The sequence below is a fragment of the Oryza glaberrima genome, chromosome 11, assembly GCF_000147395.1.
Source record: "Oryza glaberrima chromosome 11, OglaRS2, whole genome shotgun sequence".
Lineage (NCBI taxonomy): Eukaryota > Viridiplantae > Streptophyta > Magnoliopsida > Poales > Poaceae > Oryza > Oryza glaberrima.
The window spans coordinates 13,843,513-13,866,799 of record NC_068336.1 but is presented as its reverse complement, the minus strand read 5'-3'; the positions used below and the strand labels follow the sequence as shown (position 1 = coordinate 13,866,799).

Below are 23,287 nucleotides of genomic sequence, written 5' to 3'. Positions count from 1 at the left end.
CCAATCGTATCTCTAAAGAAATTACATAAAGCATCCTAATTAATAGATACAATTGCCTCCTCAGGACTCTATCCATGTGCGGCAATCTCCTTGAAGCACTTCAATCCAACCCGACATCACACATCAAGTTGTATTATCGGAATCGGCTGTATTGACTTTCCTAGTCCGACTCAGACCCAGCCGATCCTAATCGTAGCCGATCCGGACGCCAGCCGATTCCTGCTCTGTTTCCGAACTCGATCTCCGCCTCCAACTTTGCTTCGATCTAATCTTCTTTCCTTATGCTGATGTTACCAAATCTGGTTGTTAACAGATGTTGATGCTTCTTCATCTAAGTCGTCTTTTCTTGCTGTTTTTAATGCCACATCCGTTGATCAACTCGAACAAATCGAGGAGGAGGATTTGGCTTTGGTTGCTAACAGAATTGCTCGAGCTATGAATAATGCCAGGAACAGGAAAAGAGGTGGTCCAAATCGTTGCTTTGAATGTGGTTCAATTGATCATCTTCGTTCGCATTGTCCTAAGCTTGGGAGAGGCAAAAGAGAAGACAAAGATGGTGAGAAGACCAACAATAACAAGCCCAACAACAACAAGCCAAAGGGTTCTTACCAAGGGAGGAAGATGGAGAATCTTAGGAAGGCTTTTCAAGAAGTTTGCACCGCCTTCGAGCCACTAAGTGATGTAGATGGTGAAAGTGGAGATGATGATAAAGGAAAGAACATCTCCGATGTTTGCTTCATGGCGCGTGGTGAATCTGACACAGAGTATGAAGATAATGAGGTGAGTGTTCTTGAGGAAGCTATTAATATTTTGAGTGCAAAAAATAAGAAGTGTGAGAAGATGTATAGAAAACAGGAATTTATCATTGAATCTCTTAAATTTGAAATTGATAAATTAAAATCTCTTATTCCTAATGATGATGATTGTGAAAATTGTGAGGTTTTAATGAATGAGATTTCAAAAATTAGAGATGTTAATGCTGCACATGATTTGAAAAATAGATCTTCTCTTGCTTGTAGTTTTGCTTTGCACACACGCACATTGGATGAGTTGTTTTTAACTAAAAAGTTGTTGCAAAAATATCAAATTGCTTTTCATGCTAGTTTGATGTTTAACATGATTTCTGCTAAAAAGTTAAAACAACCTCATGATGTCTTGGATTGCTCAACACGTAATTTGAATAAGATGAAACTAAAACATGCTTTAGGTCGTGTTGAGTACATGGAAGATGTTGTGAAAAACAATGAACTGCTTTCTTGCCCCAAGTGTCGTAAAAGCAAAGGTGTCATGGTAGATTGTGAAAATTGTGCTAATTTGGAAAAAGAGGTTTCTTATTTGAAAAATTCTTTGCTAAGATTTTCTGATGGTAAAAAGAACCTGAACATGATTTTGGATCAATCAAAGGTTAGCACACATAACCGTGGTTTAGGTTTTAATCCTTATGCTCATAATTCTAGACATGCTCCTGTTGTGTTAGGTGTTGGTGCTAGAAGTGGTGAGATTTTGGTTAAACCTGATACTAACAAAACTGTGTTTAAATCTGCTGGTATCATGTCTACTATGAGTGCATCTTCTTCAAAATCCAATGTTATGCATACAAAATCTCCTGTTGTTGCTTGTGTTGCTAAATCTTCTAGTGCTACCAATATGTCTAATCATCGTGAAAAATATACTTGTTCTTTTTGGGGAAAAGATGGACATATTATTGATTTTTGTTTAGATTAGCTCATAAAAAGAAAAAGGAGAGAGATTGCTTTTGCAAAATCAAAGTGGCAAAAATCGGGTTTTCCCTCGAGGAAACCGGTCAGACCGTAGTGGGTCCCGCGGTCAGACCGGCGACCGGTCAGACCGGCTGAACAGCCTCGGTCAGACCGACCACCGGTTAGACCGGCGGTGAAGCCTCGGTCAGACCGGCTGCACACCCTCGGTCAGACCGGCCTCGGAGGAATTTTTCTGAAAATTCTAAAATTGATTTTGCACGTGGATATATGCCTATTGGATCTTCTGGTCATGTGTCTCAGTACTGGATTCCTAAATTTTTATTATCATGTAACCCCAGTACTGAGGCTTCGACTTCTGCTTATGTGTAGGCTTTGGTGCCAAGGAAGGAGAACGTGTGGATCGTGGATTCCGGTTATTCGCGGCACATGACCGGTAATAAAAATTGGTTCTTCTCCCTAAAGAAGGCATCTAAGACTGAATCAATTATCTTTGGTGATGCTACTACAAGTGATGTTCTCGCTACAGGTATGGTTAAGGTAAATGAAAAATTTGAATTGAAGAATGTAGCTTTGGTTGAGGACTTGAAGTACAATTTGCTTTCGGTTTCACAAATTGTTGATGAAGAGTTTGAAGTTCACTTTAAGAAAACTAGAAGTAAAGTTTTTGATTCTCGTGGTGATTTTGTGCTGAATATTTCTCGTTATGGAAGAGTGTTTAAAGCTGATTTTGAAAATCCTGTTTCACCTGTGATAACATGTTTGGTTGCTAAGTTTGATAAAGATGTGATGTTTTGGCATCGTAGACTTGGACATGTTGGTTTTGATCATCTCACTAGGTTAAGTGGTTTGGATCTTGTTCGTGGTTTGCCTAAACTTAAGAAAGATCTTGATTTGGTTTGTACACCGTGTCGTCATGCTAAGATGGTTTCTACTTCACATGCTCCTATTGTTTCTGTGATGACGGATGCACCGGGACAGCTATTACATATGGACACTGTTGGTCCAGCTAGAGTGCAATCTGTTGGAGGAAAGTGGTATGTGTTGGTTATTGTTGACAATTTTTCTCGATATTCTTAGGTTTTCTTTATGGCAACTAAGGACGAAGCTTTTCAACACTTTTGTGGTTTGTTTCTTTGATTGGATCTTGAATTTCTTGGTTCTTTGAAAAGAATTCAAAGTGATAATGGTGGAGAGTTTAAAAATGCTTCATTTGAACGATTTTGCAATGAAAGAGGTCTTGAACATGAATTTTCGTCTCCTCGGGTTCCTCAACAAAACGGTGTTGTTGAAAGGAAAAATCGTGTTTTGGTTGAGATGGCTAGAACGATGTTGGATGAGTATAAAACTCCTAGAAAATTTTGGGCTGAGGCAATTAACACTACTTGTTATATTTCAAATCAAGTTTTCTTGAGATCTAAACTTGGAAAAACTTCTTATGAACTTCAATTTGGACATCAACCCAAAGTTTCACATTTGCGTGTTTTTGGTTGCAAGTGCTCTGTCTTGAAATCTGGAAATTTGGATAAGTTTGAGGCACGTTCTACCGATAGATTGTTTCTTGGTTACCCCGCACACACTCGTAGTTATCGTGTACTTATTTTGGGGACTAACAAAATGGTGGAGACTTGCGAAGTTTCTTTTGATGAGGCTAGTGCAGGTACTAGACCCGATATTGCAGGTACACTGTGACAGGTTCAGGGGGAGGATGGTCGTATTTTTGAAGATGAGAGCGACGACGACTACGATGATGAGGTCGGCTCGGCCGGTCAGACCGGGCGCCAGGCTGGTCAGACCGCCGGCACACCTCTGGTCAGACCGGCGCAGGACGTGCGGTCAGACCGGCCAGGGTCGTCGGGTTCGGGTACTGTTGATGCTGATCGAGATGGTCCTCCAGAGATTACTACTTCGACCAGTACTGATATAGAACGTGGATCAACTTTAGAAGTCACTGCTCTTTTGCACATTCAACGACGACATCCGCCGGAACAAATTATTGGTAATATAGGTGAGCGGACTACAAGGTCTAATGTAACGACTGATAATGTTTGTGCAAATTCTGCATTTGTTGCTTCTTTTGAACCCAAAGATGTGTCACATGCATTAAGTGATGAATCGTGGATTAACGCCATGCATGAAGAACTTGAAAATTTTGAGAGAAATAAAGTTTGGACTTTAGTTGAACCACCTTCTGGACATAATATTATTGGAACCAAGTGGGTTTTCAAAAATAAACAAAATGAAGATGGTTTGATTGTGAGAAATAAAGCTAGATTTGTTGCTCAAGGCTTTACTCAAGTTGAGGGTTTGGATTTTGATGAAACTTTTGCTCCTGTTGCTAGAATTGAGGCAATTAGACTTTTGTTGGCTTTTGCTGCTTCAAAAGGTTTTAAATTGTATCAAATGGATGTGAAAAGTGCTTTTCTAAATGGTTTTATACAGGAGGAAGTTTATGTTAAACAACCACCAGGTTTTGAAAATCCTGATTTTCCCAACCATGTTTTTAAATTGTCTAAAGGTTTGTATGGTTTGAAACAAGCTCCTAGAGCATGGTATGATAGGCTGAAAAACTTTTTACTTGCGAAAGGTTTTACAATGGGAAAGGTTGACAAAACACTTTTTGTTCTCAAGCATGGTGATAATCAACTTTTTGTTCAGATTTATGTGGATGATATCATCTTTGGTTGTTCGACTCACGCTTTGGTTGTAGATTTTGCTGAGACTATGCGCAGGGAATTTGAGATGAGCATGATGGGTGAGTTATCGTACTTTTTGGGATTGCAAATTAAACAAACACCTCAAGGTACTTTTGTGCATCAAACGAAGTATACGAAGGATCTTTTGAGACGGTTCAAGATGGAGAATCCCAAGCCAATTTCAACACCAATTGGTTCTACAGCTGTGTTGGATCCTGATGAAGATGGTGAAGCTGTTGATCAAAAAGAGTATAGAAGTATGATTGGATCTTTGTTGTATCTAAGTGCTTTAGGCCAGACATATAATTTGCTGTGTGTCTGTGTACACGCTTTCAAGCTTCTCCTCGTGCTTCACATCGTCAAGCGGTCAAGCGAATAATGAGGTATTTGAATCATACACTTGAGTTTGGAATTTGGTATTCTACTTCATCTTCTATATGCTTAAGTGGATATTCCGATGCTGATTTTGGAGGTTGTAGAATTGATAGGAAAAGTACTAGTGGAACATGTCATTTTCTTGGTACATCATTGATTGCATGGTCTTTTAGGAAACAATCTAGTGTTGCTCAATCAACTGTTGAATCTGAATATGTTGCTGCTGCTAGTTGTTGTTCACATATTCTTTGGCTTTTATATACTTTGAAAGATTATGGTCTTACTTTTGAGAAGGTACCTCTCTTTTGTGATAATACTAGTGCTATTAACATTGCTAAGAATCATGTTCAACACTCACGTACAAAGCACACTGATATTCGCTTTCACTTTTTGAGGGATCATGTTGAGAAGTGAGATGTTGAATTGCAGTTTTTGGACACCAAGTTGCAAATTGCTGATATTTTCACTAAACCTTTGGATTCTAATCGCTTTGCTTTTCTTCCTGGTGAATTGGGCATAATTCATCCTTTTGGCATGGTTTGAGGGGGAGTTTGTACCTCATGGTTTTATCAAGCAATAATATGACAATGAGAAAAATTGAGAAAAGAGAGCTTTGTTTATGCATATGGTATTTTCTTGTGCATGCTAGCAATACTTTGAAGGTTTATTTGTTTCTAGCATAGCTTGTATGTATTCTAGTCTTTTCATGAGATTTAGATTTTGCTTTTAAGGGAGATGATGCATGACACTTAAATTCTATACTTGAATTAAGAAAATATGCAATGTTGATGCTAGCATATGGTTTGATCTATAAATGCTCTATATATATGCTTTATTGACTTGTTATTCCTCAAATAGCTTTAATTGCTTATTGTGAAAAAGAGAATAAAAATAAGAAAAAATGAATACCGAATCCTTGGAAACAGTCATGACGACACGGACGTATTCGATGTGAGCAAGAAAAAATGGGTGCCGAATCCCTGGAAACAGTCTTGACGACAGGGACGTACCCGGAATAATAGAGAAAAATATGAGCAAAAAGGCTCAAGAAAAAAAAAGTTCAAAAAATTCTCTTGGTTATTTTGTGCTAAAGGTTGTTTGAGAAAGAGTGATAAATGCAATAGGTATATGTGTTTAGTGTTTATTCTTCAACCTATGTGCTTGTTAAGATGTTGCATTATAAATCGTATGAAATCATGAATTTTGATTATTGTTTCAAACTTAATTGTAAAATCTTTGGTTCATGGTTATACTTTAATGCATGCTTGTTATGTTATAGATGGATTCATCTTCTTTTTATTGCAACATATGACTTGATATGCTATATGTATGCTGAGCTCTTGAACATTAATGAACATAATTCCTATGCTTGATGAAATCATTGTCAAAAGGGGGAGAAGTAATGTGAAAATTTTGGATTTTATGAAATCATTGTCAAAAGGGGGAGAAGTAATGTGAAAATTTTGGATTTTTGGAGAAGCATGGTGAATTTTTGAAGAGTTGCTGAGAAGAGCATGTTTTTGGTTCAATTGGGAATTTCTTTCTTTTAAAAAGGGGAAGAAGTTTTCTTTTGGATTTTTGAGCACGATGTGTACATTTGTATGAAGTGTGCTTTTTATTTTTCCAAACACCAAAACATTTTTATGAGTTTGCCAATGTGTTCATCAAGGGGGAGATTGTAAAATCAAAGATGTTTTTGATTATTATTCTGTGATGAACAATTGGGCATTGGAGATTATTGGTTTTGTTATTTGGAATTTATTCACGAAGTGGTTTTGGTGATGATTGGGTTTACAGGTGAATCGCAGGATTGTTATTTCATGTGACCGGTCAGACTGGGCTCTGGTAGCCGGTCAGACCGGCGTGTAATACGCGGTCAGACTGGCGCAGCCCGCGGTCTGACCGGCCGACACTGTGTCGGTTTCGGTTTCGGGTTGTTTAGTTGGATATCCGAGTTTATTTCATAATTATGACTTCTAGATGGATACTATACGTATGTAATACGTATGTAATCAAGTTGGAGATAGCTTGGTCTCGGAATATGGTTTCTTTGTTTGTTCCATGAGTAGGTGTCTCGATGTCTCCGGAGAGTATTTGCGGTGATGGACCGGGAGTCGGCTTGGGGATAAGACGACGTCCGTGGTGGTCAGAGATCATGCGGGATACTAAGGCTAGAATTGATGCACGTGGTTGATGGAGATTCCATATGGCATACAATGGAGTTATTGTGTGCGTATGGGATGCGGAGTTGAATTTGGAAGGAGTCCAAATTTGGTACGATTGGTTATGTAAAGTTTCTTTCTTGTACTAGAGGGTTTCCTAAGGTGTTTAGGACTCCTAGTATGAGTTTGGTTCGTGGCTTTAGGCTGCCTACCTCATGTATAAATAGAGGGGGAGCGTGAGGCTTCCCTGTATCGCTTTAGAGAGCAATTGAGTTGAGTTTTGAGTTAGGGTTTCGAGTTTAGTCAAAATTTTTGTAAGGAGTGCTGTTGGTGCACTTTGTAAACACAGAGAGAATCAATAAAGTCGTCATCTACTTTAAGAGTTCTTCGATTTGTGTTTACCGGGTTTTGGCGGTCTAACCGGCAACTCACCGGCGGGAACACGGCGGTCAGACCGGCGGCGGCGATAGCAAGCAGCAGGCGATCTCGGCGGTTAGACCGGTAGATCAACACTGGTCAGACCGGCGGCTCGCTTCGGTCAGACCGGCTAATCTACTTCGGTCAGACCGATCTCATCGAAATTGAGGGTAACTTTTATTTTCGCTAAAATTTTTCGGTTTTTGGGTATACCAACCATTCACCCCCCCTCTGGTTGGCTTAGTTCTTGTAATTCGATTCTACAGCAACCAGTCATGCCAGCATGTTCTAGGACCTCAAGACAATACTAACACGGACTGAGATGGATGTCGGTAGGACGAGCACTTATCCCAAGAAAGTGATGGAATTTGCCAAGATCCTTCATAGAGAACTCAGACTGAAGACCAGTGATAATCATCCGTAGGAGGTCACCAAAGAAAGCTATATATGGGGACAATATCATCAACATATAGTAATAGATAGATCACAGAAAAACCTCGATGATAAGCAAATTGAGACGCATTAGACTTAGCCTCTGTGAAGCCAAGAGAGAGCAGAAAGTTGGCAAACTAGCTGTATCATGACCGGGGGGCCTGTTACAATCCATAGAGGGACTTGTTCAGACGACAAACCATGTCAAGCATGGTGGGATCCACAAATCCGACCGGTTGAGAGCAATAAATTCTCCTGAAAAGTACCATGCAATAATGCATTCTTAACGTCGAGTTGATGAATCAGCCAATCCCGAGAGTTGAAAGTGGATGGTTCGACAATCAGCGTAAGTGTCTCATCGAAGTCAATGCCAAGACGTTGTGTGAAGCCACATAGAACCCAATGAGCCTTATATCTGTCAAGAGAGCCATCATCTTGAAACTTGTGACGAAGTTAGTGTCGGGTGTATTCGGAATGAGCTCCCAAGTGTGATTCACTAGCATAGCACTGTACTCATCCATTGGAACATGCTAGTGCGGGTCTATTCGGTGAGGAGTTCATATAAGCACGAAACCTCCATAATCTATTCAGCCGACTCATAGAAACATAATCAAGAGAGATATGGGGAGGGTCGGTAGGGATCAGACTTCTCGACGAGGTCAACCGGACAGTGCACAGTTGATAACAAGAGGAGACGTAGTGCTGTGATTGTAGGGTTCGGATCATGTTGATCGAAAGCCGAATCATGTTTGTCAATTTCCATCAAATCGAGAGTTATCAATACCTACCGGAAGATCGAGACCTAGTTTCTTGTAATAAAATATATAGATGGTAGTCATTTGAACGTGTTACATGTGTAGGTTTGGGCGTCCATATATGCCTATATAATGGGCACGGTGATGCACACAATAATCAAACAAGATTCACAGAAACTACCATCAATAACAGGACTCCTGCACTTCATACATGGCCACTGCCAGCTCTATAAACAAGAGGTTTAGCCTCGCCGGTGCCACGGCGCTTGTCACCGGTGGCAGCAAAGGCATCGGGTACGTATAATCAACTTACCAAATCAAACTGACTAATTGTTTGGCTCATACGCTTCATCATTCCAGTGGTGCAAATTTATCGAAGCATATCATATGAATTATTAACCATGCAGCCGCGCCATCGTGGAAGAGCTGGCGAGCTTCGGCGCGACGGTGCACACCTGCGCTCGGAACCAGGCGGAGCTGAGCAGATGCCAGGAGGAGTGGACGGCCAAGGGCCTCGCCGTCACCGTCTCCGTCTGCGACGTGGCGGTGCGCGCCGACAGGGAGGCGCTCGCCGGCAGGGTGTCCGCCATGTTCGACGGCAAGCTCAGCATCCTGGTAGAAGAACACGAGCACGCACCATGATATGTGATATTATCTTCTAATCCAGTATAATATCTCTATATGGACACGAACCGATGAAACGGCCGGATGGATATATATATATATATATGCAGGTGAACAACGCTGGGACGGCGTACCTGAAGCCGGCGGCGGACCTGACGCCGGAGGAGACGTCGAGGTTGATGACGACCAACTTCGAGTCGTGCTTCCACCTGAGCCAGCTGTTCTACCCTCTCCTCAAGGACTCCGGAAGAGGCAGTATCGTTAATATCTCGTCCGTCGCTTCTGTCCTCGCGTTCCATTCTCTTCCTATCTACTCGGCTGCCAAAGGTAAAAAAATTAAACTCCCACTCTGTATGCTATGGACTTCTTGTCCTATCGCACAAAACAACAAGCCTAGCTTGCAAATATAATTTCACTGAACTGCACCTCCTCCTTCAGGTCATATATTTGACGACGCTTAGGATTAGATTTTGTTTAACTTTTAAATTTCCAACGTACCATTAGTTTTATATTATTAGAATAAGTTTGTAAAATTTAACAGAAATTTATGTTATGATGGTATAGTTTGAGGCAAATACATGTATACCGTATAGGATGATATTTATTACATCCTAAATGTATCGTTGTGAAACGGTATAAATCCAACTCCATCTATCTAGTTTATTTTGTGAGAGCGTTTCACCTAACTCAACTCCCACTGTCAGGTGGATCTAAATCCAATTCCATCTATCTAGTTTATTAGTTTATTATGTGAGAGCGTTATTCCACCCAGCGTTATTTCAGATCTCATGTTTTATTTTGGCACGTGGCGCGCACATCCAGCGCGAGAGAAATTAATGAATTGATTTATGTGCACTTGCTTCTCAAGTTGTAATAATCACTAGCTATGCGCTTTGTAACGTCAGGAGCAATGAACCAAGTCACAAGGAACCTGGCTTGTGAGTGGGCGAGCGATGGGATCAGAGTCAATTCCGTTGCACCGGGCTACATCCAGACTCCACTCCTAACTGCCGTAAGTTTCTCGTTTTACAAATACTCCCTACGCCGTTGGCTTTTCGACCGACACTCCTAACTGCCGTAAGTTCCTCGTTTTACAAATACTCCCTACGCCGTTGGCTTTTCGACCGACGTTTGACCATTCGTTTTATTCAAAAATTTTATCCAAATATGAAAATATTTATGACATTCTTAAAGAACATTTGATGATGAATCAAGTCATAATAAAATAAATGATAATTACATAATTTTTTTAATAAGACAAATGGTCAAACGTTGAATAAAAAGTCAACAGCGTCATACATTAAAATATAGAGATAGTACTAGTAGTAATATTTTTCAAAAATAATAATAGCTAGGTACTATAATTTTAGTGCCGCTTTGTTTTAGTATCTTGCTACGGCCTATTAGTGTCTTGACATCAGAGATACCGAAATGAAAGGTATGATGTCTCATTATATTTTAATTTTAGGGATCATAAAAGACCTTTTTTTTTCTAATGAACGGGCGCAACTAATTAATAAGACTGTGGTCCCCGGACGATCTCGATTACTTGCTTGACTTTTGTAAACTTTCCTAGAGAGGTTGAATAGTTCGGAAAGCATAATTTGGGGACAAACAACCGGGTGGCATGTGGTATTTTGCGTTTTGTACAAAATTATATCTTTAAAAAATACTATTGGGTTCATCTGTTGTTTGTCAAGCTAACTGTTTTTTTTTTCTAATGTATATATCACTTACATGTCACAATTTTTGTTAAGGTGAAATAAACAGTGTTCTAACTATTTTCAATAAGAAATTAATATACTTTAGTGCAAATCTTAGTAATACATAAACACACCAAATTATAAGCTAGGAAGATGCAACATCTGGATTAATAAAATAAAATCGAAAAGTTACACTAAATTATACAAGAGTTGTGATCTTTCGGATTAAGGGTTTAATAAGCTATTTAATGTGCTACGTTTTAGTCGATGGCAATTAAGAAGAAAATATCAGATGACTGTAAAGCTAAACACCATTTGACCATCCAAGTACATTAAGAATTGAAAAGTTTTCCTACATTTAATGTGAGAATTCCAACCTAATTTTGCTATATGTCAGATGAGACTAAAGTGGAAATTGTAAGAGAAAGAACATAAATAATTAAATACTATTTACGAAAGTTTGTAACTAGGACATAGTACTACTTATTATGAAAAAGTTTATAACTATGACATACTACTTATTATGGAAAAGTTTATAACTATGACATACTTATATTTCTCATATATATTGTTGCTAACACATGGTGCCTGCACTGCATGTGTATAGTTCGTGGCCGGCAACGATTTCGCACAGGTTGAGTTCAACCGTCTTCCTTTGGGCCGTCTCGGTAAACCTGAGGACATCTCGTCGTTGGTGGCGTTCCTGTGCATGCCTGCGGCCTCCTACATCACTGGCCAGATTATATGCGTCGATGGGGGCCGTATGCTTTCTTAATAAACTCTACATATACAAAATAAAGATATATCATGTATCATAATATATTCTACTGAATTGGGAGACTTCCAAGAAGAATGAAATCTTTGTGTGCCCGTGTACCAACCACACACAACAGGCTAGCTAGTCTTCTCTGCATGCGTAGAGCATAGACTGGGTGTAATGTGTAAAATGGCCAATATATATTTGTATTAAGTTTGGGAAATCATGTGGAGAAGATTGGCAAGCTGAGTGTAATGAATTTTCCATGAAATAAAATTTACGGTTCCAATGATTATTGATACAAAACAGTATGAATGAGACCTTGATTTGTTTTGACTAAAGATTCATTATAAGGTTTATTCATGCTGTATTGGAAAAATCAACTATTCATTGGATTCGTTCCTTTTATACACTAGTACAGATCATCTTATCTGTGACGGCTGCTCACATGTCTAGGTTTTGCGGGCCGTCACAACGAAGTCATCTCAAACAGGCCCAAAACGAGGCCGACAAAGATATACTTGCACAGACATGTTAGATGTGCATAAAAATCGAGCCCGTCACGGATGACACCTATTTGTGACGGGCTCCAACTTGAGGACCGACAAAGATAACTGATGATATCTTTGTCGGGCCCTAATAGAAGCACGTCACTGATGTCCATCATTGGTGACGGGCTCCAACTTGAGGCCCGGTTGAAATAACTATTATATTAGGCCCATCGCGATGAATGTTATCGGTGATGAGTTTTTACTTAGGCCCGACAAAGATAACTGAAATACCTGTTACCGTCGTATTTTTTTTGGCCGTTACAGATATTTATTGCATAGTAAACTACCTAGTGTAATGGTTATCCCACTGTTCACTATTTTGTTGGGAGTATGAGGGGGTGATTTTTGTCTCTTTTCTCCAAGAAAATCATAAATTGCAAATTTAATTGAAAAATAGTAGTCAATTCTCAAAAATTTAGTAAATACTTACCTACAAAATGTATATCTAATATTTTTCTACTTTTTTGAAGCTCGGGGATGGATCAAAGTTAGATGTATGGGAAAACTGTGCGACGTCATACCAAGGTGTATAGAAATGGCATATTGAATTTTATTAACGCCGCGGAGGAGGATAGGAAAAGAAGAAACAACGATTGCATGTGTTGTCCATGTGCAGATTGCAAAAATGAGAATATGTTTTACAGCAGAGTGGACGTACACGCTAATCTGATACAAAGAGATTTCATGAAGGGCTACACATGTTGGGTGAAGCATGGAGATCAAGGATCAAGAAGTGGTGTACAAAATCTAGAACATGAAGATCATGAGCATGAATCAGGAAGTGGTGCACAAAATTAGGAAGATGGAGATGAGCATGACATGTTTGTACATTCTCCACTGGGCGGTGAAATGGTTGATGTGGATCACAATCTACTGCAAGACATGTTACGTGATGTTGACGACCTAGCTTACAACGAGAGAGATTCTATAAAGTTTAACAGGTTGGCCAGTGACTCGGAGATGTCTCTGTATGCCGGGTACAAAGCAAAACACACCAAATTGTCAGCTACCTTGGACCTAATGAAGTTGAAGGCAAGTAGTGGATGCACGGGCAAGAGATTCATAGATCTTTTAGGAATTTTGAAGGCCATGCTTCCTAATGAGAACACATTGCCCGAGATGACATATGAAGCTAATCAGGTTTTGTGTCCCCTGGGGTTAGAGGTCAGTAGAATTCACGCTTGTCTAAACGACTGCATATTGTACCACAAGCAATATTCGAACATAGATCTTTTAGGAATTTCATGTGATGGATGAAATATTTTGTATTATTAAAAAACCTTTTGTATGAATGAAGTACTTATATTCCTATGAATTTCTATTGTAGCATTAAACAAGCCTTTCTGTTATATAAAATTAGTAAATTATTTAGTGAAATATATGAAAATAGTAATTTTTATAGTGATTTTAGTTAATTTGGTGAATTATTTAGTGAAATAAATAAATTATTTAGTGAACTATTGTTCGTTACTGAATTATTTAGTGAAATATATGAAAATAGTTTTTTTAGTGAATTTAGTGAGTTTGGTGAATTATTTAGTGAAATAAATGAATTATTTAGTGAATTATTGTACTTTAGTGAATTATTTAGTGAAATATATGAAAATAATAATTTTTATAGTGAATTTAGTTAATCTGGTGAATTATTTAGTGAATTATTTTGACTACAGGTCAACTAAAAATAGCAAACAAATATAAAAAAATAATTAGTTCATATGTAAAAAATGGACAAATACTATCGGTGACGGGCCTTAAAGTAATGCCTGATACATATTACGTCATGTTTATCGGGATTTAGTTTAAGGCCCGTCACAGATGACTCATCCGTAACAGGCTTTAGTTTAATGCCTGATAGAGATGATGTCAACTCTATCGGGCATTACTTTTATGCCCGTCACGGGCTCTAGACTAAGCCCGATTGAGATAATGCTTTGACCAAATTGGACTAGGGTTCATTCTCGCTCAGATCTAGATCGAAAATTTTTCGAAGTTCCGCCACTCTCTGAACCCTAGCACCACCACCCTCTAGGAGCCCACCGCTGCCATCGGCCGCCGTTCCCGAGCCCTCGTGCCGCCGCCACATCCGTCTGGGAGCCCAACGCCGTCGTCCACCGAGCCCGGCACCGTCCTCGAGCCCGCGTCGGCCGCCGTCGACCTCCTCCACGTCGTCCCCCACCGTCCTTGCCACCGTCCTTGCTACCGCCGCATCGACGTCCCCCGCTGTCCTCCACCGACCTCCACACCATCCCCGAGCCGACCGCCGTCCTCCATCGACCTCCTCCACGCCGTCCCCGAGCCCGTCGCCGCGTCAGCCGCTATTGGTATTTCTTACGATCACATATAAATCCACAAGTGCATGGAATACCGCTGTAGCACTTCACCTTCAGGTGACCCTAAAAGGATATCGAACTCAGGGAACGTGTGTAATCTACCTAATGGTAGGTAGGTTAGAGAGGACTTTCTATGTGCTTTAACTATCTAAGCTAAGCAAAGGTAATTTCCTATCTGTTGCTTCGGGCACCAACCCCTGCTAGTCTGCCAGCGTGGTTCCGACTATAGCTCTATGATGTACCCGAACGTGGAGGATTACTAGGACGGGATTCAGGGCTGTCACCACCTGCCGCCTACCTTTGACAAATCCATGAGATACACAACAAACAAAGGTAATCTCTAACCTAGACACCATGTCTAAGTTATTAATTACTACTCTAATACTTACGCAGGAACTTCCTTCTCTTTCCGGAGTCCTAGTACTAGAGAACTTAGTATGAATACTAAACAATGAACCCACAAAGATAAAAATCTATCCTACTTACACAAAGTAATTAAATAACATAAGAAAGGAACATGGATGCTTACTTAATAGAAGAAGTTTCTCCGAACCCGTAGCAGAGTGTACCGACAGCTTCGGTACTCCTCCCGAATTCCTCCTAGGAAGCTACACTCGTCGAGGTAGAAGTTGGATGAGCACCAAACTTCCGGGCACTCCTCCAGAGCTTCCCCTCACTCTCGACCTTATTCTAATGTACAAAAGATACAATAGAGCCTCTTGTAATTCAGCTCAAAGTTGTGTGTGTTGGAATGAGAGTAAGCTCCTCCTTTTATAGCCTCCATATGACAGTACAGGTATGGGAAACGACCAAACTACCCACCAACCGTCATTGGGACGAAATCAGGAGCGTACACGTGGAAGGCTGGTGATTAACAGCCGCAACAACGGTTCGGCCGAACTGGTGGTTCGGCCGGACCAAAAAAATGTCTTCCCGGCCTCTCCTTTGGCTGGTAGGTAGCTTATTGGGCCTCCAACATCATGTACTTTGATTTGGCTCAATTCTAAGTGGTTTTGGTTGACATATGGGGCCCTCGAATCAGTGTAAACGCGTCCTGAATATGCGGAGGTGCATTTTGTCGCATGACAGATGTGTTTTCTCCTCAAAATACCCGCATACACATATTTCACCAACACTAGTGGAAATGATTAGTAATAAACCTTACCACTAAGTTGGATACCATATTTTATTTCATTATATGCAAGTATTGACGGTCAAATATTATGATTTAAGGACCGTCAACAACACCTCCACACTTAACCTTCACTCGTCCGAGTGAAGGCTATGGACTCTACAACAGGGTTATGACTTCCTTACTAATAATCATGCAAACAAATTATTCAAAGTCATACCTACAGTTGTGGATCTTTGTAGTGTCTACCATGCAATCCTGAGCAATTGAGAAATGGAACAATCTTGACTCAAGTCACCCTAACTTTTCATGAAAAACAACTTAGGGTTTTTCATGTAACACAAAATTATAACTCTGCTTTGCTGCTCAATTGATTCTCTCGATCTCAATTGATTCTCTCGATCACTCAAAGTGTATGATTCCTCACAATGGCATATGATTGCGCCTTCTCTGAAACTACTTTGAATCATTATTGCAAAACTGCCACTAGAAAATTACAAAAATACCACTAGAACTGTCATTTGAGTGGCATCCTTGCAATATTGAAAAAACCGGTGGCAAATTTGCAAATGCCCCTTTCTTTTCCTACCATCTAATAAGGCTTATGTGGAGCTCAGGGTGTGGAAAAGAGTAGAGCACTACTTGCATCACATATATTACAAAATCAAATAATGGATCCACGGAAATACGAGACATACTTTCTGGTAAAAAATGTGCATGTGTATGTGGATGGTTAATTTGTGGGTGAAAAGGAATGAAAATAATAACTCCTTTTGTGTACCTCCTCCATTTATTTTCTCTTTTGAAATTTTGGAAAGTGCATGGCTATCTCTTTTTTTTTCTTTCTTTTTTTTCTCATCATCATGCTCCATACTTGTATGAGCACTTTTTTTTCTTTCTTTTTGCATAGCCATTGCTCTCTCTCATTTTTTTAAAGAACTTTGGAGGAAGAGGCATAAATGACATGGAGTATTTATTTTGTGAATAGTGGATGAAATGTATGACAAATGATGAATGCTAACTTCCAGTGTAGAAGTCATGCATTGGTGGGTGTATGTGATCTTGACCATGAAAGTATGAAAAGCATTTCATACGGATCTCAAAACTTGACAGCGCTCAATGTAATGACAAGCAGCGTATGTAGCAAGCTAATCATGAATGACCAACCTATGGCTCTAGTAGGAATAAAAATATCAATGAGGAGTTTAGCATCGTTATATTTTCTTTCTTTTATAAAATGAAGTGTACAACATGAAGTGCAGGATTTCTATCATCAGACTATATCTCATTCATCAATTATCTAGATAACAGGGGGTCCCTATTGGATATGTCACCACAAGCAACAAGTAATGAGCAAAAAATAATAGGCATGCATGTTATTTTAAGGAAGACCATGAACTCTAATTGTACCATCCCTAGCTTGAGTTTAATTATCCTCGATATTTTAGAATTAGAATTGATAATCAAATTGAACTCAAGATAAAATGGATGTCCAAAGAAAAATTGTGCAAACCTGCTTTCTGTATAAAACAGAGGACGATTCATATGGTTTGTCATGGCTTATCACTTTTGGGGTGATCTTGCTTTGGTTACGGCATTGATGTGCAAGATCACCCCCACACTTGTCTTTGTATCTGGGATGCTTTATTGGACACAAAAAGAAAAAACAAAGACAAAAGTGAAGCGGAAAGGACTCACTTGGTTGGAAGACCAAGGAGCCGACTTTATTTTATTTTATTTTATTCATGAAAGCTAGACCTAAGATAACTAGAGGGAGGCCTAAGGACTCATGGCATTGAAAACTAACGAATCAAGGGGGACCTGAGGACTCCGGGTAGAAGCTAAAAGAGACTAGATTCACAACGTCTATGTGACGATCAACTTCTAACGGATCAAGGAAAACTTTTAAACGATAGCCATTTACCTTAAAGATGTTACCTTCGTTGTCACGCAGAGTGACAGCTCCATGTGATGAAGCATCGACTACGGTATATGGATCTATCCATTTACTTCAAAGTTTTCCATGTCCGAAAAGCTTCACCCATGAGTTGAATAGCAGCACCTTGTCCCAGCCTTGAATTCTTTGTGCTTGATTCGTTTATCATGCCATATTTTGGTTCTATCCTTATATATCTTGGCATTGTGGTAGGCCTTGTCCCTCCATTCTTCCAGCTCAGAGAGCTGCATCTTCCTGTGCTGTCCGGCTCCCTTCAAGTCCATGTTCCAAGTCCGGATAGCCCAGTGCGCCCTGTGTTCCAACTCTACCGGAAGATGACAAGTCTTCCCATAGACAGGTTGGTATGGTGACATGCCGATGGGCATCTTATAAGCAGTCCTATATGCCCAAAGTGCATCAGGTAGCTTGTTCTTCCATGCCTTCCCCATCTCATTGACAGTCTTCTGTAGAATATTCTTGATTTGTTTGTTACTCGTTTCTGCCTGTCCACTTGTCTGGGGATGATATGGAGTGGCAATATTGTGCTGAGCCCAAAGTTCTTGCAATAAGTTTCGGAAGGTCTTATCGATGAAATGAGACCCTCCGTCACTTATCACCATATGCGAGCGTGCTTGGCGTCTGCGGTCCTGCATGGCATTGCCTCTATCCCACTTGGACACATCATCAACGGCCACTAGGATATACTCACAGTCATAGGACTTTGGGAAAGGTCCCATGAAGTCGATGCCCCATACATCAAATAGCTAGACTTGAAGGTTAAAATTCAGAATAAAGATAAGTACTATTGAAAAAATAGTCCATGTATAACATAATACGAGATTAATTAGAACTCAAAATAAAAATAAAATAAATTTTGAAAATAGAAAAGGAAAAATAAACACAATTTTGAAGTAACTAAAATTCTTACTACTCCCTCCATTTCATATTATAAGACTTTCTAGCATTGCCCACATTCACATGTGTGTTTAGATTCATTAACATCTATATGAATGTGGGCAATGCTAAAAAGTCTTATAATATGAAACTGAGGAAGTACTTTTTTTTTATTCCACCTTCAGCCGACCGCTCCTCTCCTTGACCCACAAACCCAAACATTGCCGACCCTCTAGATATGTCTCCACATGCGTTTCGTCTTCTTATGAACTGCAAAAATAGGTTTCATCTTTGATGGGCATCAATGCCCACCGAATTCCCCTTCAATTGGTGCATTAATTGTCTCAATCTGCCTAATCTTTTAACTCTGGCCAAACTGCCACCATTGATGACCAGCCGAGCTCCCCCTAGAAGATCCCCTTCCTTCTCTAGCCTATAAAGGGGCGGTAACATCCTCCCTACCCTCCCCTTTGCCTTTTCCGGGCTCTCATGCCCCGCGTTCACTCTCATTCTCTCCAACGGACACCTCTCCCCGTCAACTAGAGCAGCGTAGCACCTCACCACTGTCTCCATTGGCATCGCTCCAACCTCCTCTACCGTGGCCACACCTTTGTTCCGGCTGGCAGAAGCAAGACCTCGTTGGCGACCAGTGGTAACGTCGTCATCTTGCTCCTTCAGCAGCTGGCCTCGCCTCATCGGAGTGCCATACCGCTATGTCGTTGTCACTGTACGCCTCACCTCATCATCCTCTCCCCCAGCTACCCCTATGCTTCAACCCAAGACCCCAGGAATGTTGGTCCCTAGGATCGACAAAAAGAACGCCTTTGTCTTCTCCATCTATCGTTGGTTCCTGCTGTTGACCGAGGATGTAGAAGCCACCATCACCATATCAAACTCTGTCGTACGTCGGCTGCCAGGATCCTGAATATCGAACAACCCGTTGCTGAACTGTTGCCTCTGCCAAAGCAACAACGGCGCGCTGCACTGTTCCCTTCGAGCGGAATCATCGACTCGACTAGCACGAAGAACTCCCCATCCTGATGCGGCACCCCACCGCCGTTGTCCATCATCAATGGCATGGTGTTGGATTCGGAGTCAAGAGGGCTTGCCGGCAAACCCCGCTTGGGCAAGCTTCTATCTCAAGTTCTTCATGTCGGACTTGTGGCTATAGATTTTCTTTTTTCTGTCACTTACATGTGTGCCCCACATCTATTTTTCAATTTTTAAATGCTTAGGCTGCCAGGTCAGCCAAAACCACCTCGCAAACCGATGAGCTCGTAAAATGCTTACTATTAATTAATAGTTGAGTGAGTCAATGTACTCGATTTTTACTATTAAGATACTTGAGGGAGTCAAGATGGAGTTTTTCCTTCCGAAGCACTTGCTCCCTGCAGCTGGGCCTGGTCGCTTCTTTACAGCAGACTGGGCTCTCTCTGGCCCAATCATGTCTGCCCGAGCTGCTAGGCCTATTAATTGGACATTTTAGACCAACACAATATTGTTTAGATAGTAACATTTCTAGCGCACACTAAAATATACTATTTTTCACGCAATGTTTTATGAATATACCTAAATAAATTATAAAAATACAACATACTAAATCCAAAGCTCAACATGCAAGTAGAAATAATTACTTATGCAAGAATTAAATATCATCTATAATTTATTGAATCATACAAATCAACATGTAAACATATCCAATTATCTCCTCTCACATTATTTAAACATATCTATCTATTATTTTTATAATACTTAGCATATATCTATCCATATATTCCGTGTTAGTGGAATATTGTTTAGTTTGTTTCATGAAAAACCCTATCTTTTCATTTGTTTCCCATCTTTCACTTCTTGCGAAGCAAATCTTGGTCAACAATATAATATTTAATCTGCAATCTTCTAAAGAGTCTATTAAATTCATCTTTCAACAAAAATGTTTTGACAAACAGTTTCATTTGATGCTAATATCATGTTTATTCCTTACTTGATTGTTGAAAAAACATATTAAAGATTATTTAGTAATTTTCACATATTAAAGATTATTTTTGTACATCCTGCTGCCAGGCAAATCAGGTAATTTCTGTATATATTTTTTTTTCAAATTTTGTATATTTATGCAAATTCACAACAAATATATTTTCATTTTTTTCTGGTATAGCAGAATGTAATATATCAGTTTGGCTATTTCCACCGGGGGCAACCGATGTGACCGAAATAATCTTGGATATTTTGGAATATAACGGTCCAAAATAATTTAGAATTTGCACAAAATTATGTCATATTTGAACTAATTTTGCCAAATTCGAAAGAAAAACAGGCGAAACAGCTTCCTATTTTTATGCCGTCTGAAATTTTGGAAATTCTATTCCGCAATTTTTGAACCTGGTTATTAGTAGTAGATGAAAACTAGATATTACAACATTTAATGATCTTCTCAATACCATCCGCATTCTTAGAAAAGAGGCTACAAGTATTAGTTGAAAGACATGACTACGTTATATCTGTGCAGATAATCAACATTTTCCAAAAGATAATATCGAATCTACTAAGTTACGTAGACCGGTGTCTGATGATCCTCCTTTACTAACACATTTTTCAGCTTCTATCCTCAGATTTCTCATTCTCTGTTTCACATTTTGACCTTCCTCCCCATTCACTAATTTCTCAACAGCAGTTTGAACTTTTGCCCTCTGCAGAACACTCCCTACCTCCATCTCCACACCCAACCTCCAAACAGCACAAACATACCTCGCATTTCCCATCTGATCTCCAAAACATGGCCTACATATCATCGGCACGCCTTCAGATATACTCTCTATCGTCGAGTTCCATCCATTATGCGTCATGAATGCGCGGACAGAAGGGTGACCTAGTACCTTTTCTTGCGGTGCCCAAGAGACTATCCTGCCTCGACCATTGATCTCTTCCTGCAAATCACTAGGGAGCTCACTGGAATGCAGCCGTAACCCACGGACAAGGCTTGGCCGAACCACCCATAGAAATGGTAGCTTGGTGCTAGCCAAGCCCCATGCCACCTCCAGAAACTCCTGAGCATCAATGGTGGCCATGGTGCCGAAGCTCACGAACAACACAGAGCTAGGGGCTTGTGTGTCAAGCCACCTCAGGCAATCACAATCTGGGGGAAGAAAGCTGCTTCTTCCGACGAGTGGTATGAGTTTGTTGAGTGGACCAATGGCAAACACAGGGATGGAGAGCTCGTCGCGGATCCTGCAAATGTTGTCACCCTCGATGAAGTCGAAGGTGTTGAGTATGAGCCCTGATGACAGCCGCGCTGCGGCGACTACATTGGCAAGCACGTTGGCGAAGCTGTAGAGGTTTGTCGTGTCAATGCGCTGTAGATCCTTCACTCGGAAAGGGGGGAGAATGTCGACTAGAGTGTCCTTTTGGGCATCTAAAATAAGGAGAAATGGATGAACAGATAGATGGAGTAGAACCATTTATATGAAGGGGTTATATTTAGTATAAGTAAAGATTTTGCACATAAGGGAAAATAACTCTGTTTGAATTTTGATTGAAATGATTGAATCAGTGAAACAACAAATACGAAAAAACATATTAGGATAAGTTCTATAAGTAATTTAGAAGATAACTACATATTTGTAGTTAATTATTTTAAATATACATCATGTCCAATAAAAGTAGTTCTGTACCAGTTGTCAGATTTTGATAGAAAAACAGAGTATAATTATAATAATCTACTTTCAGAATCAACCTATTCGGTTTTGCTTTTGATTCTCGGGCAAAATCCACATCAAACGAAAAGCAAACGGGGCTAACACTGTCCATATCTCAAGGAAGATTAAAACTAGAACTGCAGAGACGGTTGAATCTGTTCATTCTTACAGAAGACCCACCGATCCCAGAATCATGCAAGCCACTTGCTAGCTAATAAGGCTTGCTCTGAGTCTGTTTCCGATTTTTGGCTGGGTGATTCTTGTAATTTTATTTCTCAGACTGTCTGTGCTGACGCTTTAGTTGAGTAATAGATCATTACTTTTCCCCGGAAAAAAAAAACTGTTCTTTCTTTTCTGCCGGATGCCATGTCTTGACTCTTAGGGTGTGTTTGGATAATGAGAAATGAGAGTGGGATTAGGATTGGGAAATGAATGAAAGGTTAGGATTAAATGAAAGAGAGAGAATGAATGGCTAGAATTTAAAGATGTTTTTTAATGGATGGGAAATCATTTCCCTATACCATTAGCCAAAGAGGGCCTTAAATCTATATACTCTCTGTATCTCGTTATCTAGAAAATCTACCTAATATGTTGAAAATATTTCTAATAACTTGATGATCTTCATAATTTCCGCAAAATAAGTAGCGAGAAAAACACAGAGCTCCAAGCGATGGACACATGGAGTAAACTCACCGTCGACAGGCAAGAAGCCCCTCTCAAGCAGAAGAGGGTACTCCATGAACATCCGGAAGCTCGACGCGCTGCTCGTCATCAGCAGCATCAGCGGCACGCCGAGCTCACGCGCCACCGCCGCCGGCGCGTACCACATCACGTCGGCGATTACGCACAGGACGCCGCCCTCCTCGGCGAGCAGCGCGGCCAGCCGGTCCACGAACGGCACGGCGCAGGTCTCGTTGAGCGAAGTCAGGACCGCCGCGGCGTCCTCGGACACCACGAGCTCGGGTGGGGTGCCGTCGGCCACGGCCACGAAGCGGTACTCCGGCGGATGCGCCGCCGGGTCCGGCGCTCTGGTGTGGAGGACGTTGATGGAGAAGCCACGGGAGCGGAGCACGGCGGCGAGGTGGAACATGCAGGGCCGGTCCTGGGTTT

General features: G+C 40.5%; 2 protein-coding genes across 2 annotated transcripts; one reads left to right on the top strand and one right to left on the bottom strand.

Annotated features, from left to right (window-relative positions):
* Positions 1-8,666: 8,666 nt before the first annotated feature.
* LOC127754443 (tropinone reductase homolog At5g06060-like) lies at positions 8,667-11,910 on the top strand. Its single transcript, XM_052279982.1, has 5 exons — positions 8,667-8,849; positions 8,963-9,170; positions 9,290-9,506; positions 10,085-10,191; positions 11,490-11,910. The coding sequence occupies exons 1-5, from the start codon at positions 8,767-8,769 to the stop codon at positions 11,655-11,657; spliced, it is 783 nt and encodes a 260-aa protein (XP_052135942.1). The 5' UTR covers positions 8,667-8,766; the 3' UTR covers positions 11,658-11,910.
* An 8,952-nt stretch (positions 11,911-20,862) lies between these two features.
* On the bottom strand, positions 20,863-23,287 carry LOC127754441 (DIMBOA UDP-glucosyltransferase BX8-like). The gene is made up of 2 exons (XM_052279980.1): positions 22,871-23,287; positions 20,863-21,894 (listed from the first exon to the last, which is right to left on the bottom strand). The coding sequence occupies exons 1-2, from the start codon at positions 23,265-23,267 to the stop codon at positions 20,996-20,998; spliced, it is 1,296 nt and encodes a 431-aa protein (XP_052135940.1). The 5' UTR covers positions 23,268-23,287; the 3' UTR covers positions 20,863-20,995.

Excerpts from the sequence above, each read along its gene's own strand:
- LOC127754443 (XM_052279982.1), top strand. The coding sequence starts at position 8,767 with ATGGCCACTGCCAGCTCTATAAACAAGAGGTTTAGCCTCGCCGGTGCC. Across the intron at positions 8,850-8,962 it reads GGTGGCAGCAAAGGCATCGG|CCGCGCCATCGTGGAAGAGC; the intron begins GTACGTATAATC and ends TTAACCATGCAG. Across the intron at positions 10,192-11,489 it reads AGACTCCACTCCTAACTGCC|TTCGTGGCCGGCAACGATTT; the intron begins GTAAGTTTCTCG and ends GCATGTGTATAG.
- LOC127754441 (XM_052279980.1), bottom strand. The coding sequence starts at position 23,267 with ATGTTCCACCTCGCCGCCGTGCTCCGCTCCCGTGGCTTCTCCATCAAC. Across the intron at positions 21,895-22,870 it reads GGGCTTCTTGCCTGTCGACG|ATGCCCAAAAGGACACTCTA; the intron begins GTGAGTTTACTC and ends TCCTTATTTTAG.